General features: G+C 40.7%; 1 protein-coding gene across 1 annotated transcript in view; it reads right to left on the bottom strand.

The window, feature by feature from the left end:
• Positions 1–626: 626 nt before the first annotated feature.
• Positions 627–19,015, bottom strand: part of SRPK1 (SRSF protein kinase 1) — an 80,665-nt gene continuing 62,276 nt past the window's right edge. The window contains 4 exon segments of the mRNA XM_040644701.1: positions 627–3,156; positions 4,629–4,721; positions 8,493–8,562; positions 13,332–13,439. Of these exon segments, the coding sequence (XP_040500635.1) occupies positions 2,972–3,156; positions 4,629–4,721; positions 8,493–8,562; positions 13,332–13,439 (456 nt within the window). The 3' untranslated portion in view covers positions 627–2,971.

The following is a 19,015-nucleotide window of genomic DNA, read 5'->3' as shown; positions in this document are numbered from 1 at the left end:
TATGCAAATTAAAACAAGGCGCTCTTGTTTTTTGGCAAACTGGCTACCGGGGATAAAACGAGTGTGATCGTAACAGGCCCATTCAAATGCTGCTGGTCACAGCAAAACAGCCCAACTCCTCTCCACATAAGTTACCTGACTTCTACTACAAGCCATGAAAATGTGCTTACTCTCTGGCCCAGCCATTCCATTTCGAAGAATTTATCCTAAGGAATGAATCAGACAAATCTATGAAAGCCTGTGCACAAGAGGGCTTGTCATGCCAGTGCTTTAGGCAGAGTTCACAAATCTCTGGCATTTTGCATCTACTGTGACTGTGATTGTAATCTGAGGGGGGGAGTGATAAAAGACATACCACAAATATTCTGGGAAAATACTACTGGATATAGGGAGTAATGACTTTCCTAAGATTTTCCAAAATGTACTTTGTTAATCTCACCTACCCTCAATCTAAAAGACAGAAGCAAAGCTACCAATGTCATAAAGTGGTGCGTGTGTTCCAGCCAGCCAGCTTCACTGCATATTGACGTTCAAAAAAGCATATTCAACAATTCTTCCCTCCATCCTGAAGCCTGGGTCAGACCAACTTGGGCAACAAAGGTACAGAAATGCTCTGGAAACATATAGGTTATTAAATAATTTGTTTATTGTACTGCATTTATAAAGAAAACAGACAATGCACCCAGTAGAAAGAATAAAAATGCATCGGGGGTTGTAACTGACAGCGATAGAAATCCTTTAGTGAGATCGTGGCAATTTGACAGTATTATGATTAAGTTCGATAAAGGTACAGGGGGTACTTGGAAGATCAAATTCTATAGCTGCCTCTTTCTACGGCTTCTAATTCATCTGGCTCCTTAAATGATAGGGGGAAAAGCCCTTATTTGGTGGGAAAACATTTCCAGAAAGAAGTTATATAGGTTCTCTCTTACTAAAATTTCTTCTGACATCAGTTGTTAAAATAGGGCCTTCTTTTTGTGTTTTGGTTATTTCACTTTAATATCGTCACCAGAATTCCTGTAATTGCGCAACTGGTATTTTACAGTGTAGACAAGAATTCAGTTCTAGTCTGCTATTGCTTTAGATATATATATCGCTGAAAAGCCAAAGTGGATTAGAATTGCCGAAGGATTTTCCCTGCCGTTGTTGGATACAATCTATTTTCTTTATTCTTGATAGGTGCATAGACAGCCTCACTTAAAATTCTTTCTACAGGAACATGTCTGATTTCAGGACTACCCAATCAAGGATCCGATGAATGGCTGGCCATGGTTACTCAAGGTTCTGTTTATGGGTTAAATGGATCGCATGATTGCACCACTTTTTCCTTTGCTGTTGTTGGTGGAAAAATGGCAGAATCTGGACTCCAATCTCCCACACAGAGAGTCGGCTACCTGAAAGTCTCATCGGCAGCTTTGCAAGTCGCACTTCCTCGGCTTTCTGTAGACCAGTCCAGGAGCCGCCTCCGCAGAATGCTGTAATCCCCAAGGCCCACTTGGTCCGTGTGAACAAGTGGCTGTGACCCCAAACCTGCCCCTCTTTTGCTTTTCAATATGACCCAAGGAATATGTAATGTCTAGGGCAAGTCTAGGAGAGGCCCATTCTAAAGTAAGATTCACAAAGACTTTTCTCATTAAAAAAAAAAAAAAAAAAAAAAAGCCTCAAGGACATCTCAATTATCTCAAAATTGCAGTTTAAAACTTCCATTATACAAAGAAATAGCAGCAGAGAATGGCTAACCTTAAAACAACCAAAAAAAAAAAAAAAAAAAAAAAAAACCCAAAACAAAACAAAAAAACCCACGAAACAAAAACAAAACCCAAATTGCCATCCCCCCACCCTTCCCCTTGGCCTTGGCTCTTTTATGCTGGGATTTCATTTAAGACCTGAAGCCTCTGAGAAAATGAGAAGGGCAAAGCCACAGAGGAAAAACGCTTCAAGGTTAAATTTTGGACAAGGTAAAGAAAAAGCTGTAAATAAAAGTAGGGGACTGACTGGAAAAGAACCGGGAATTCTAGGACATTTTCTTCTTAGATGGGAAATCTCTGAAACCCAGATCTCCTTTCTGGAGTCAGCCTCAATTCTTTAGTTATGGGGCAGTAAACTCAAGTGCAATGAGTAAAGTGCCAGCCAGGGATTAAAACAACAAAACCCAAAATAGCCAATCAAAGTAACTCTGCAGTTAGGGTGACAGAAGACACACAGGAAAGGACTGTTTTTGCAGAACACCTGGTTCTGAAGAAATCACTAGTCAATGGTTCCATGTCTGTTTCCACCAAAAATCAGACCAAAGATCCAAGGATCTTAGAGTTATGGGAGGATGAAAGGAATTCGATAGTGCTTTGAACAGTGATAAAATGGTATCCAAATTTGGTGTCAGTACAGCTCATTTAAAAAGATAGTAGCTTCAAAGTCACGGGACAAAATGTGAACATAGAGAACAGAAACAATCCAGGAAGATGATGCAGCCTGGATACAGGAAGTTTAATGTCTCTGCTGTACACAGAAGTAACACCCTTTCCCCTTCTCATCCTTATGCTGGCAACAGGAGATGCACTAGAAAATTTGACTCTTAGAGTCAATGAATAAAAGGATGAGCTCGTCATCTTCACAGCTCTTTTTAAAAAGGATGCTTATAATTTAAAGGGTGTTTTAATGGAAAGACAAGGGTACAGGGTGAGAGGCTGTTTCACGTTTTAGTCTATTAGTCTTTGGCAGAGCCCAATCAAGGCCAAATTCACCTAGGATGCCCAATGGCTGTGGGGGATCTATGCAGGGTCAAGCAAGCAAACCCAAATGAACATGTTGGATTAAAAAAAAAAAAGAAAAGAAAAAGAAAAGAAAAACAAACAACAAAAAACCTAGGAAACCCTTGAAGGAAGAGCTTCACCCTGAAAAGGGAAGAGGGAAATGCTTGGCAGGGAGGGGCGAGGGTCAGCATGTGGTCTCTGCTGCAGTGCAGGGCTGGGGCTTAGGAGTTGAGCCAAGGGTGCCGGAGACAATCGGCGGCAGTGGCTCTCTTCTCGGGTATCAGCTCCAACATGGGCAGTAAGAAATCCGTGAAGCCAGCTGCCTCTTCCTGAGACCACTCGTACTTCTCCACTAGAACCTCAAAAAGGCCCCAGGGTTTCAGTTTCGTGATGTGTTTCAGGTCACCTATGGTAAAGATAATACAAAAGAAACTGACCGACATTGACAAGTGACAAGATCCTTTTGTGGAAATCCAGGAACTAATCCAGGTGCTCTATAAAGAATCAAATTTTGCCATCAGAATCTAATCCCTTTCTATTCACAAAGCTCTTCTTTAACACATTCCTTGGAAGTGTCCCCATTTTCCGTGAGGGCCTAAAATCTTAACTTGTTTGCTCCACCATTCCAGGATACTTTGTCCCAAATTGGGTAGGCCTAGCAGGAACAAGGTGTTCACTAAAATGACTATGAAATGCCGATATGTGCAACATGGTCTCATACGGTGTTCAAAGACAGTTTATCATCACATACCAAGAACAATTTGATTTTTTGGCTTAATAGTCTAGTAAATGTTGCTTCCAAATAAAGCAGTAATTAAAAAATAAGGAGCTAACACCATGTCAGACCTGTATACAAGCAACAAGACTAAAACAACAGACCCCACACAGCTTTCAGATACAGCTCCATCAACGCTTTTTACTATTCTGAAATGTCGTTCTAATTCTTGCTTCTTTGACCTAACCATTTTTACTTATACAACACTTATTTGAAGTCTCTTTCTGTAGGCAGCAAGTGCCTGATTATTAGCCACTCGGTATACACATGCACACATGCCATTAACTGGTCAGCACAAGGAGGAACTCTTAAGAAGCACTTCATGATTCTCCTCTCAAAAAGAAACATTAAGAAATGTTTCTGAGGATGCTTGCTGTCAAGTGTAGAGGTCATGAGGAAAAAGGGAACTGTGGCAAACAGGGAAAAATGGCCAGTTTTCTAGTCCCTCCTAGGTCAGGTCTTCAAACTTCAGCTTTTAAATTTTATTGGGATGCATAAGAAATACACAAACTATGCCAACATATATAATCGAGTCAAAAATTTCAGGTGAGAGTATTATCTTTGTTTCTTTCACCAATCGGTGATAACAAACTTATAAAACTGCAAAGGGTGAAGTTAATTTGTAGGACTGATGTGCTGAAGTGACCATATTAGGTGTCACTGCGCTACAAGATGAGTGAGATGTAGTCCTGTCCTTAGGAAGCTTAAACTGAACTACTTGCCCTTTGTTAGAGGCAGTTCTTAGATCAAATGCTAGCAAAAATCTGCCCATTTTTCAGAAGTACTACAGTAGGAGTAATCAACCAATTAGGTGCCAGGTACTATAGACACAGTTAACTTATTTAGTGTGAAGTAAACGCTTAAAATCCCCATTTAGAAATCAGCAGACTGCGGTTGGGTAGCAGCTGGGATTTGAATCCAGACAGTGAGGCTCTAGTCCCTGCTCTTGGCTGCACTATTTCACCTCCCTGCTGTTACAGCTCGGCATCCAAGGCAGGACCATTCTTCTGTAGGTGTTGGGAACATGTACCCGGCTGTACTCACCTCCTCATTTTTAAAGACTTTGCCCCCTTAATGTCTGGGAACAAACACATTTATTTTACCTTTTTTGGTGAAAAATTCCTTGGAATATTTTCCTGCCACAATGAGCTTGCGAGGCACCTTCCCCAGAAGTTCTATGATCAATGCAATGTGATCTGTATGTTTCAAACATTTCAGGAGAGGGGGAAAAAAAAGACATACATAACAGGAGTAACAAATGCAGTTCTAGACAATGGCAGAAAGAGTAGCATGCACACCTCTTTGTAAAGCATTTCAGCCTTGCTTTCTGTCCTGAATAGGAAGAGGACTCTATCCATCTAATGGAGAATCCAGAAAAGCATAAAAAAGTCAGGCGCCCACTCCAGTGGGACTTGAGAGATAACTAAAAACAATCTTGGTGTGAATGCTCTGCTTCCTGAAGTTGTATCCCTGGGGCCTAGATGAAAACTCATGTTAATAATACTACCTCTGCGATTGAAGAAGTCCTGTGAATATTTCCCACTGAGGGCAAAGCGTCTTGGAATTCTGCCTATCAGCTCTATAATGTGCGCAATGTGGTCTAAAATAGAAGGGTAAGAAGAACAGGATCAAGGACAAGCTGTAGAAGAGGTTTTTTTTTATGAATAGCTTTTTCAGGCCTAGCTGTTTAAGAGTAACTACAAATATAACCAAGGATACTCCAGGGGAGACTGGGAAGGTCAAGAATTATTTCAGGTGGTTGGTCACCTGAGAGCAGCTGGCAAGTCCCACTCTAGAGTTTGGAGGCTTATCTGTATCTTTATTTCTATTTTGTCTACACATCTAGGTTCAGGTGGGTTTTTAGATAAGGTAAAAAACTGTACCAATATGCTTTAAACACTGTTACTTATTTATGATACTTCTCTGGGCTTCAAGTAGTAATAATATCACTTTATTTAACAAAGTTCATGACAATTAAAGCATTCATATATGATTGAGTTTTTACAATCACCCCGAAAAACAGGTCAAAATTAATAGATACCCCATTTTAATTATGAGAAAACAGAACCCTCTTCAGAAAGAATAAATGGCCTACTTGAAGGTATAGGGCTAACAGGAGCAAGGACTCAAAATGGACCCACACCTTATCATGTGTAGTTCAGAGCTGTGTGTTTGTTTTAAAATAAATCACACTTTTAAAGTAGAAAGTGGCACAGACATTTTGAAGTATAACTACTTGACTTCTGTAGGTCACTAAAAGATGTCCGTATCATAGCAGTGCCTTGCAACTGTCACAGCATGAATACGGACTGTGAGCGCTGCCAGGGAAGTGTGCACCAGCCAGGGAGCCTGCGACCAGCCAGCAGCCACATTTACAGGCAACTCTACCACCTTCTTACTCTGCAGTTGACAGCAACTAAGAGGAGGAAGAAATTTTAAAAAGTGATGGCTGTGAGCCACAAATGTGCTTTATAAAGGACTTTAATCCTGTAGTTATAGAATCATTAAGGTCAAAAGGGATGACTATAACCTTTCCGATACTATTACCTTACAGGGGAGTAACAATACGCCAGAGACACCACTAGGAATTTGTGAAGGTCTCAGGTCCTGTTTCTCAAGTAAAGGACGCAGTGCTATCATGTAAAAACAGCTTTACATTCATTAGGTCACTACAACCTTCTGGCAGTTTTGACTGAATTTATGGTTTGCTAACAAGACTTAGCCGCCAAGAAATTTCTGCCCATTTTAGGCAAAACCTGCAAATAATTGTCTTTGTATAAATGAAACTACAGTTTATCTTACGGTAAGGAATCTTCTTCTCTTGAATGTGTTACTTTACATTGGATTCCAGTGGTCTATCTCTGGCTTATCAATTAATCACAGGACTGATATACCCGATAGGCAAAATTATCAAGTATTATTCCAAGACTTAGGGCTGTAGAACATCAAAAACATCAGAAAATATGCTTCGTGGGTAGGCCCCAGCTCTACCATGACTTATAACAAACTATGCATATACTGGCTGGGGGATAAGGGTTTGGTTTTTTCCTGCTCTTATGGGTCAAACTGCAGTAGTTTGACGTTTCGTTTAAGGACTATTAGTACTGACTGGTATGGGAGGAAATAAATTTGGATCTAAATATCTAGAACAGACAGTTCTCCCTTGCCCCATACTTGGGACTTTTTATACACATTTCAATTTTCAGGTTTGGTAGTGTAAGACCCTACAGAGTATAATTCAGCTGCGATATGTGTTCTGTACCACACACTATTTACAGGGAGTCTAGGAAAGTAAAGAGAAAAAAATCAATTATTTGCTCAAACAGATATAGTAGGGCATTTCTAAAAAAGTCCAAAGCCCCAAACTCATAACCGGAAGAAAAAACAGAGATTAGGGAAAATTAAGTATGTACATAGATAGTAATTACAGTATATTCTTAAAAGGGCTTATATATAGAAAATACGTCCAAACTGTACCCACTAAAATAGGCATTTGGTGATTGGAATTAGTGTCACTTTTCCCCAACAGTTTGTGTTAGCAGTATCAGCAGGCCCCGCTAACATTGCCTATTAATATCCCAAGGGACCACGGTTTAAGAAATGGAGAGCATTCTTGGTTCTACAGAGCACAAAGCCTGATCTCCCTATGAAGTGAGGAAAGCACAGAAAATAAAGGACATATTTTCCACACTGGGAGGGTACATTGCTAGTGCTCTCAAAGTAATCCCCATTAATCCTAAAAACAAAACCTTCTGAAACTGTATAATAAATAAGGTAAAACATTTCTTAAATAGTTCTTTCATTCACATTATTATCTAAGTTATTTGGACACCACCATGATTAAAAAAAAAATCACATATTCAGTTGTGTGCTTTCACAGCCTCTCAGATGGAGCAACTGACAGCTTGGGCCTTTCCCATCAGCTATTACAAAATGTAAGTCAATAACACTGTTTTATATTATTTTATTTTTTTAAAGATTTAAAAATTTATCCGAGAGACAGAGACAGAGAGAGAGAGAGAGTAAGAGAACACAAGCAGGGGGAATGGCAGGCAGAAGGAGAAGCAGACTCCCTGCCGAGCAGGGAGCCCGATGCAAGGCTTGATCCCAGGACCCTGAGATCATGACCTGAGCTGAAGGCAGATGCTTAGCAGACTGAGCCACCCAGGTGACCCACTAACATTGTTTTAAAATGGAATTCTAAATGTTAGTATCATTTACAAAGAAAAAAGTATGGCTTTCATTTTTTTTCTTTTTAAAAAGATTTTATTTATTTATTTGACGGAGAGACAGCCAGCGAGAGAGAGAACACAGGCGGGGGAGTGGGAGAGGGAGAAGCAGGCTCCCAGCGGAGGAGCCTGATGTGGGGCTCGATCCCAGGACTCTGGGATCACGCCCTGAGCCAAAGGCAGACACTCAACGACTGAGCCACCCAGGCGCCCCTGGCTTTCATTTTTAAAAAGGGAAAAACAAACAAACAAACAAACAAAAAACAAAAAAACAAAACAAAAAAAACCCCCGCTAAATATTGTAGAATTTATATAGACAAATAGGATACAGTGTCTGCATTCACAAACACCACTCACGTAGTATGTTGGCATATAAAATTACTGACTTCCAAATGAGGTTGCAGGCATAACTGAGTAACAAGTTGATGAACAGTAAATTCAAAGTGGGTAAAGAATGAATCACTGATTTATACAGAAAGGAAGATAACTAGATGTTTTAGCAGAAATCACCTGGCAAATACAAGTTTTAGTTTAACCAACTGTGGCCTTTTCTCTAATCCTCATATAGTTCTTTAATAGCTATTATAAAATACCTAGTGTATCTAATACTTAATATAAAACATCCTATATTTCTGTCTTTTCTGGGATTTACATATTCTTAGCACACTGAAGAGACTACACTCTTCAGTACTAACAAACCGTGCTGGCCACGCACGGATCCTCGCTCGGGAGACTCACCTTCATCTCGAGTGTACTCTTCCCCTGAATGAGGTTCAAACAAATAGTCGCCTGTGGCCAGTTCAAAGGCCTAAGAAAAGAGGAGCATATGGAAGCATTAAAACAAAACAAAAAGGCAGCTTTGGGAAGCTTACTGCTAACTATTTGGATCAATATGAAGTAATTTTTTTCTTCTTTGAAAAAGCTGCAGATGATCATTTAAATAAATGTCTGAGATTATTCCTAAGGAGTTTTCCTTCCACGCCTGTTTCTTAGTAAAATGGAGCATGAAAACAGCAAAAACTGTTAACATCAACGTATGGATTCTGCCATCCCATCCCCCTATCAGCAATTCAGCTCTCTTGAATTTCTCTTTTTGCTTAGAGAGGCCCACACGTGGATATTAAGGTGATTCTAAGTTATTAAATTATTCGTGAGAAGAGCAGGTCTTATTTTCTTACGTTATAATTTCACATGGTTTAAAGAAATTAAGATTCTGTACACAAAAGCAAACCAAAAAACTCAGACATCTCTCTACCTATGACTCTTAATTATTTGGCAAAAAGTACATTTTTAAGTTTTGCTTTGGGAAGTACTCCCTAAACTGTTCCAGTAGAATCCCCATTTCCTAGGTCTATAGAAAAATTAGAAAAAGATGAAGTGAAAATGCAGTGAAGAGCCATTTGTGTTTTATGTAACTGGCAGGTTTGGCATTCACCCACCAGGAAAAGAAAGGCACATGTCTTCCACACGAAAACCTCTTGTAAACAGTGTTAAGAAGTATGAAAAAGTGATTTCCTTTAGAACACATGCTGAACATTATGGAAAGACAGCATCTGAGTGACAGGGCTATATTTTCACTGATTAAAAAATGGGCTAAAAAGAGTACTGTAACAGCAATTTTATAAAGGACCATATTGGTATAAAAGTACAGTTGTAAGTCAAGTGCCGGTTTTGACTAAGTCAACAGTCTAGACAATTTCAGGAACTGTGGGGTGGATTCTGGAGCACAGTCTCTAATTCAGTCCTAGGTTTAGGTCTCAGTGGCTTGCCAGAGTCGGCTTCTGCAGTTTCATGAGAGGACAGCTGTTCTCAAAACTACATAACCTGAACTGGGCACTAGCCCCCAGGCATAGCTAGCTGGTTTTATATTCTAGCAGTTCAGTATGAAACTGAAACGGATACTCGTTCTACCCTCTAACTGTCTTGAGGCTTATAGTCCCAACGCAGAACAGAAACAAACTGTGATGCTCATTCATCAACTTGTTAATCTCTTCTGAAACCAGTATTTTCTCAAAGCCTCATAGTGGGAGTTTGGTAAAAATACTGAAATTAAAATTCAAAGAAATAAAGAATTTTTTTTTAGAAGATTTTATTTATTTGACGGAGAGAGAGACAGCCAGCGAGAGAGGGAACACAACCAGGGGGAGTGGGAGAGGAAGAAGCAGGCTCCCAGCAGAGCAGGGAGCCCGATGCGGGGCTCGATCCCAGGACCCTGCGATCGTGCCCTGAGCCGAAGGCAGACGTTTAACAACTGAACCACCCAGACACCCCCCAAAAATTTCTAAGATTTTAATATTTTCTAAATTTTTTTACCTAGATACTTATAACTAGTTACCTCAAGCTCTCTGAGAGAACTTTATTTTTTGGAACATATGGTAGTTGCTAGTAGTTACAATTCTGTAAATAAGATAACAGCAGAAAAACACAAACCAAATAATCACAATGTCAGAAGTGAAAACTAGAGAAGCTCTAGTTACAAACAAAACACTTTAGTTGAACACCCTTCCCTTTATAGATGAGAAACCTGTAACCAAAACTGACAGGCAAGAAAGCCCATCCTGAAATCCAGGGTTCCTGACTGCCACTCCTGTGCTGGTCTCACACTGACCAAAGAGCCTGTTCTGTGACAGTCAAGGTCATGCTGACAACCAGAAGCAACATCAGTTATGAAATCCCGGTGTGCTGGTATATATTCAGACGGTGCAGTCTTATTTAGTGCTAAAAATGCAAAAGAGCTACCAAGTCATGAAAAGACATAGGCAAACCTTGTATTATGAAGTGAAAGAAGTGTATTAAGAAGTGAAAGAAAAGAAACCTTGTATTATGAAGTGAAAGAAAGAACACTCCCTTCTTATAACTGCCCTCTAACTTGTAGTCTCAATCACTAAGGTGGCAGGCAATCTCTTTCTCTCTCAGAAATGGCTCCAATCTTTCCATCAGTTAATTGCATTGGATGCAGAATGATCCATCTTTCCAGACACTTCTGATATTACAGGATTTATTTTACTTTCTGGTTATGGCTAAATGGAAAGCAACATTTCTACATCTATTAGCAAAATAAGAGAAACTGAAGGGAACAAAGGGGGTTCAAGTTTTCATGATATTGTCTCTTGTTAGATAAGTGCTTTCCCTCCCTTAGTCAAGAAAATTCCTACATGTGAGCTGGTCCAAACAGGGGGCAAGGTTAATTCCTCTTTTATCTTTTTGCCTTAGTATTAATATACTAATTAGCAAGCAGGACCTACTCCCCCCCCCAATTAACCCACTACTAAGAACAACATCATAATAAATCAGATGTCATCTATAAACTAGTTATATTTTGTACTTGGTGGTATCTCTTATCACTTATTTTCTTTAGCAAATCAAATTCCTCAAAATACAAAGCTTTAAGGTATGGCAAGAAAGAAGTGAGATTTTACTCCAATGTTCTTTCATCTTGTGCACACAGTGCCAAACCTTGCATTTCACACAGTCCACCATCTTAACAGACCACTGATATGCCAAAACACAATGATTTCCTAGGTCATGCCGTATTAAAAACATGGTTTTAACTCTATTACCTCTGGAAAACAAAGTTTTTAAGGAATGTGGGTCTCAAGAAATCTATGACCTAAAATGGGGCTTCTAGTTTGTAGCTCCTCAAGTTTTGCCCAAAGTTGACTATGAATAATGTTAATTATTCAGGTTAATAGGTTAATGACAGTTTAATAGGTTTCTGGTTTAGTTTACTCATTTGATGGCCCACCAAAATTTATTAAGTACTGCTATATAACAAAGAATTTGTTTGGTCTTTGTTCCTGTTTCCTGAGAGGAAGCCTCTAAAAGCTTGGCATTTCCAAGTGATGATGACTTTTATCATTCACGTTGTCCCCCTACCCTCTAATCATTAAACCAATGAGGTGACTCATGGTAGGTTCCTAGACAGTTTTAAGAAGAGGGATGGATATGCCCCCTGATTGGACAAGACCCAACTGCTGTGTTAGGACTGAGGCTATGAGCCGGTGTTATCCTAATCTCCAGGGAAGGAAAGGGGACTGGAGATTGAGTTCAACCACATGATCAACATTCATTCTATCAATCACACCTAAGTGATGAAACCTCAATAAAAACCAGGGTACCTGAAGCCCATGTGAACTTCCCTGGCTGGTGGTACACACTAATGTGCTGGGACAGTGATACGTCCTAAAGACACAGAAGCTTCACCTTTGCGACCCCTTAGGCCTCACCCCATGCATGTTTTCATCTGACTGGTTCTAATATGTAGCCTTTTATGACAAAACTGCAATAGCAGTTTAACACTTTCCCAAGTTCTGTGAGTCACTTTTTTTTTTTTTTTTTAAAGATTTTATTTATTATTTGACAGAAAGAGAGAGATAGTCAGTGAGAGAGGGAACACAAGCAGGGGGAGTGGGAGAGGAAGAAGCAGGCTCCCAGCAGAGCAGAGAGCGCGATGCGGGGCTCGATCTCAGGACCCTGGGATCATGCCCTGGGCTGAAGGCAGACGCTTAATGACTGAGAAATCCAGGCGCCCCTCTGTGAGTCATTCTAATAAGTTACTGAATCTGAAAGGGTAATGGAACCTCCCAATTTGTAGCCAGTAGGTCAGAAATGCAGGTGGTTTGTGGACTCCAGAGCTTGCAGCTGGTGTCTGAAGGGAAGGGGCTTCTGGAAAACTATGTCCTTAACCCATGAAGTCTGCCGTAACTCTGGGTAGTTAGCTTCGGACTCGCACTGTAAGCACCCACTCAGAATGAGCCAGGCCCTGAACCAGACACTTAGCTACACTAACAGACATGGTTCCTGTCAGCATGGCACTTACAACCTTGTGGAACAGAAACAAGTAAAGAAACACACAATTACAAGTTGAAGAGTACACTCCATTTCAGGAAACAATATAATACATTCCGACAAAGGCTACTTGTGGGAAACCATTCAATATCAACCAGATCTGACTACTTGAATACTTGTTTGACGGGGACAAAGCAGCAATTTAAGACTCTTTGGAAGACTGGGCTTTCACATCTTTTGAGGTGCAAAGGTGTCTGAGGAACTGTCAGACTATACAGAATGACGTAGTTTCCAGGCGTTTCCCTAATCTGAAAACAGATCAGGGCCGCAAGGGCACGGGCGCTGGTAATCTCCTACTCAGAAGTGGTTGTTTAATCCCCTCTGCCGACCCCCACACTGAGAAACGTTTGGTGCCTTCAACCAACAGCAATTTGGCATCAGAAAATGGAATGCTAGATGTTTTAGTTTTTGAGACAGAAAATTTCAAGCAGGCTCCACGCCCAGAACGGAGCCCAACGTGGGGCCTCGATCTCACGACCCTGCGATTATGACCTGAGCCCAAATCAAAGAGTTGGAAACTTAACCGACTGAGCTACCCAGGTGCCACAGAATGCCAGATGTTCTCAACTAGCTTTGAATTCCTACCTCTCCAGACATAAGATTTAGAGTGCTAGTGGTACATCACAAAAAAATTTCTTTTCGTGTTTGCACATCTGCTGGTCTACTGAGATTACATAAAAGCGACCATATAGCAAGTTTAACAAGTGAAGGTCAAGGGGAAACCCTTACCATGCACGCTGTGCTCCAAATGTCGGCCGGGGTGTTATAGCCGGATCCTAGCAGAACTTCCAAGGAGCGGTACTGCCTTGTTTGAATATCTTCAGTGAAATGTTTGTGCTGAGTAAATGGAGAAGGAAATAGTACATTAAAATTCACTTATTCTAAAAAGTAACAAATCATGAAAAAAATGGAGATTAAAATAAATCTCTTAAGTTTTCCTCAAACCAGTCTTCATTTAGCTAGTTTCCTCAAAGTATCATTTTGATGCTATTAGCTCCAAACAGTACTTTGCTTTCATACCCCATCCACTCCAAATTATTTTTGCAAAATATAAGTTTCACCTTAATATACATACACAGATTAGGGAATAACAATCACTTTTTAAGAAATGGAAAACTATTACCCCAAGCAAAAATTAGGTTGGTCATTTGTCTATAGTTAACAATATTGGTGAACTGTCAACTTTTTAGGTGTAGCAGGTGTCAGGGTTACCTGAAAGAATCATCTTTCAGAAAGCCATATTTAGGAATGAAAATAAGATACCAGGGATGTAGTTCAAAATAATCTGGAGTGGGTGGCAGAGTGGGGGTATAGATGAAAACAGACTGGCAATGAGTTGATAATCGCTGGGCGATGTTAGTATAATGACATAGGGTTTCGTGTTCCCTTCTATTTTAGTATAGGTTTGAAGTTGGCCATAATGAAAAATATTGCAGAAAAAAGCTTAAAATGAGTTATAGACACAAAACAAAATCCAGATAATATTAAAAAACATGTAACAAAAAAGTGTGAAAGATGATTTTTTTTTTTTTAAAGATTTTATTTATTTATTTGACAGAGACAGCCAGCGAGAGAGGGAACACAAGCAGGGGGAGTGGAAGAGGGAGAAGCAGGCTCATAGCGGAGGAGCCTGATGTGGGACTCAATCCCAGAACGCCAGGATCACGCCCTGAGCCGAAGGCAGACGCTTAACGACTGCGCCACCCAGGCGCCCCGCAAGATGATTTTCTAATCCTACTGGAATTCAAAACCTAGGAAGATCATTTTTTATTTATTTAAGTAATCTCTACACCCAGTGTGATGTAGAGAACTCATGACTCCAAGATCAAGAGTTGCATCTTCCTCCAACTGAGCCAGCCGGGCACCCCAAGGAAGAACCAGCCAGGTACCCCAAGGAAGAACATTTGTGGAGGGGAGATACTAGGCAGAGAACGCTTCAGGTAGAAAACCAGTTTTGACCAGAGCTCCAAAGGGCCAATGACTGATCAAAAAGAGCAACTCCTGTACACCCTGGTAGAGGGAGCATCACCAGTAAAAGCACAGAGAGACATCTGCTAGAGCCACATGCGTTTAACTGCTAGGAGAGAGTCTGCATTTCACCTGGCACCACTGTGTGTTAAAGCACAGGACAGTGTGCTGCAGCGAGACTGACAAGACATCTGAGGACACCATTCCAGTCATGTTCTGGTTGGTGGCCGGTAATGAAAATCTGAACACTGGTCGTAGAAATAGAGGGAAGAGTAAACCCAGGGACAGTCAAAGACAGAATAAGCAGAATTTAAAAATTCAACGGCTCCATGTGGGAGACAGTAGGAAGACCCAAAAGGAACTCAGTGGCCGAGGCCTAATGGGTTAGCTGTCTGCTGACAAAAACAGAGAGTGAGAGACTTAGGGAAGTGGTTTTGCAGGAAAACAATGGGCTCAGATACTGAGTTTGAAGTGGAAATGTACTGCGGGTGATTATGATACTATGATTTATAAGACATATATAGCTATTCAGGTGTATAAGTCATTCAAAATGCATCTCTTATACATTTGGTCTTTAACCACTCTTTTTGGCTACAACTCCCTAAGCCCCAGGAGTTTCTGGAGCAGTAAGAGCAAAAGGGAGTATATTTGTTATATATGGTCTCATGTCCTCAGTTCCTGAAAACACTTCAGAGCTGTAAAGGTAAAATGGGTATCTTACTCTTAAGCCCCTTTCCACCACAACTGAGTTCATGTTAATGAGCTGACTTTTGGAAAGCACCTAAGAATGGGCGCTGGTTGCTAGAGGAACTAACTAACCATGAACAGAGTCCCACCCTCTGATTTTGGGCGGGGGGTGGGGGGGTGGGGTGGGGAAGAAAGGCTAGAGATTGAATACTCACTAATGGTCGGTGAATTAATCAATTATGCCTATGTAATGAAGCCTCCATAAAAAATGCAAAAGGAGGGGGTTTGGGAAGCTTCCACACTGGGGAACCAGAATGCTTCCACATGCCATGGGGGAGGGCCCCAAGCTCCATGAGGACAAGCTCCTTTGAGACCTCACCCTATGTATCTCTTTCTCTGGCTATGGATTTGTACCCTTTAATATCCTTTGTAATAAATCAGCAATGTAGTGAGTAAACAGGTTTTTCTGAGCTTTGTTAGCCATTCTAGCAAATCAATCAAACCCAAGGAAAGGGTTGTGGGAATCTCTGATTTATAGCCAGTTGGTCAGAAGTACAGGTAACAACCTGGACTTGTGATTGGCATCCTGAATTGGAGGGGGTTGTTGGAACCTCCAATTTAGAGCTGGTTGGTCAGAAGCAAAGGTAACTTGGGCCTGCAACTGGCCTCTGAAGTGGAGAGAGGTCTTGTGGGACTGAGCCCTTTACCTGTGGACTCTCATTTTTCTCCAGGTAAAAAATGTCAGAATTGAGCTGAATTCTCAGACTAGTGTCCAAGAATTGCTTGGTGTGGGAAAGCCTTCACACACACACATGGACTTTAGAATTGGGTCCAGACCTCCTTTTCAGTGATATATTTAGAACAAAGAATATGCTATTCAAGGGAGTTGTCTTTACTCCTTGTGCCTCACTACTGCCTTAAAAAGATGCTGTAAATGATAAATGAGGTCAAGAATCAGCAGGTGGATCAGACACAAACACACACATCCACTCACTCCTAAAACTCCACCTTAGTAAGAACTTAGTGTTAATTTTTAAAGCATAAACGGACAAAGACAGAGAATGAATGACAAAGAAATTAGAGCAATAAAATTTGCAAGTTGAAAAACAGATCACTGGTAAACATCTTAGTGGATCCAGGAAAACTGAATATGCCACTGGTGAAAGCTGAGAAGCACGAGGACGTATACCATAGTACTCCTTGCCTCAGCGCTCAGGGTTTGGCAGTATCAGGTATCACTGCAAGTGAGGGTAGGATTTAACACAGAAACACTGCTTTAAACATCTTTTAAAGGGGACCTGCCTGGGTGGCTCAATCAGTTAAGCATCTGACTCCGTTTTGGCTCAGATCACGATCTCACCACCCTGAGATGGAGCCCCAGGTCAGGCTCCATGCTCAACGGAGAATCTGCTTGTCCCTCTCCCTCCACTCCTCCCCTTCCCCCCACCTCGCACTTTCTAGTGAGTTCTCTAAAATAAATAAATAAAATCTTAAAACAACATCTTTGAAAGAAACAGGGCTCCAGAACACAGGGCATGATGCACTCTAACAGCTTCTTCCCTGGCCAGACAGGTCATTTGGAGGTTTTCTCTGGAGTGGGTAAAATAGGGTCTCTGGAGGATGCTCCACACAACTGAGTGGAGAGTATCATTCTGAAAACAGGGCAGTCAAGTGACTATGTAACTGCATGTTGAACCCCATGTTTTCCTGCAGAAAGAAGGCAACAGACATCACATAGGAAGAAAAAAATGTCAAAAATGGGATAATAAATTATATCCTCTGAGAGATAATCAGAGAACCAAAGAACTCTTGAAAAGTAAAAATGTAACAGGAGAAATGAGAAAAAATAATGCTTATAATAACTAGTCAAGAAATCTCCCAGAAAATAAAGTAAAAAGAAAATGACAGAAAATAGGAGAGAGGTAAGATAATACCTGTCTAATACTTGAGGAATGAGATTTCAGAGCTAGGTAATAGAAACCAAGGAAATATAAGAAAAGGAAAAACCCAACCAACCAACCATCCAATCAAATAACAAAGAAAGAATCAAAACCAAAGAACCAGAGTTTCAAAATTGAAAGCACACACCAGGGGCGCCTGGCTGGTTCAGTTGGAAGAGCGTGTGACTCTTGATCTTGGGGTTGTGAGTTCAAGCCCCACGTTGAGTGTAGAGATTGCTTAAATAAATAAACTAAAAAAAAAAAAAAAAAGGGCACACCAAGTCCTTAGTATGATGGATAAAAACAGACCCAAGTGAGGCATAGCACTGTGAAATAACGATCCTAGAGACTTTCACAGGGGAAAAGGTTTTGTACACGGATCAAGAATCAGAATGGCAATGGTCTTCAGCAGCAACAAGTTAGGGAACTAGAAGATAATTGAGCAATGACAAACATTCTGAAGGAAAATTATTTTCAACCTAAAACTTTGCATGCGGCCAACTGAGTGTGAAAGTAGGACAGAGACATTAGCAGACGTGCAAGGTGCACCCTCCCAGTCTCACACACCCCTTCTTGGGAAGCTTCTACAAGTTGTATATACTCAAAAACAAAACAAAACAAAAACCACAAACAAAAAACAAAAAAATAATCATTTTACAGTAAACCAAGAAAGATGACCAAAGAGACAGAAAGTAGGGGATATAAAGAAAGAGTAAACATAATCTCCAGGATGATGGTGAAAGGAAATCCGATTGGCGGTAATGCCGCAGGCCTACGGGACAAATCCAACAGGTGAACACAGTTTAGGAGACTCCAGGTTCCAGACAGAGCTCTTCAGGAAGAAGCTGAAAGGATACTCAAGGTATCTGTATGCATTAAAGTATACATATTTACGCCACTGGGTGAAAGCGGGGGGTTGAATTAAGTAATAAACAGTACAAAGATGACTAAGCAAATGAAATACAGTGTTAGGCAGAAATGGAAAGAGAATCAAGATATGCTCAAGATAGTGTTGGGTCCCAATAATGCAAACACGGAATGATTAGCCAAAATTATATTAAATTGGGAACATGGGGGATGGGTGAAGTGATGGTACGTAAATCCTGTATAATGCCTAAAACTGAAAAAAAAAAAAAAATTGGGAGCAGTACAGCCAAGTTATTTGTTAGCAATATGAAGGTAAATACTGTTGTGTGGGGAGTAAAAAACTGGCAAAGGGAGGGGACAGATTTTTGAATCAACATAAACTATATACATACATAAAGATAAGTATATAGTATTTTAAAAAATCAAGCAATCTGAAAATCATATCCAATTCCATTACTGAAGGCCAGATGCTGCTCTGTTGCAGAGATCAGTAAGATGTGGCATCTGACTAGGATCCAGCAGGACAAGACACTGATGTCTAGTTCACACTGTGTCCTAGTACCAAGGTCAGAGCATGTGCCAATATATTTGCTGAAGGAGTAAATGAATGAAAAGAAGGGAAAGTATAGGGACACATTTAGCATAGGGACACATTTTTTAAAAAGAGAAGAGACACGTAGACAAAAAAAGAGAGAGTTGGGGCGCCTGGGTGGCACAGCGGTTAAGTGTCTGCCTTTGGCTCAGGGCGTGATCCCGGCATTATGGGATCGAGCCCCACATCAGGCTCCTCCGCTATGAGCCTGCTTCTTCCTCTCCCACTCCCCCTGCTTGTGTTCCCTCTCTCGCTGGCTGTCTCTATCTCTGTCAAATAAATAAAATCTTTAAAAAAAAAAAAGAGAGTAATTGTGGTAGTAAAAGTGATGTGAAAAGTCGCAGCAGAATAAAGAAGTG

Source organism: Ursus maritimus, unplaced genomic scaffold (assembly GCF_017311325.1).
Source record: "Ursus maritimus isolate PB19 unplaced genomic scaffold, ASM1731132v1 scaffold_30, whole genome shotgun sequence".
Taxonomy (NCBI): domain Eukaryota; kingdom Metazoa; phylum Chordata; class Mammalia; order Carnivora; family Ursidae; genus Ursus; species Ursus maritimus.
Note: the sequence above shows the minus strand (reverse complement) of the source record. Positions and strands in the feature narration are given on the sequence as shown.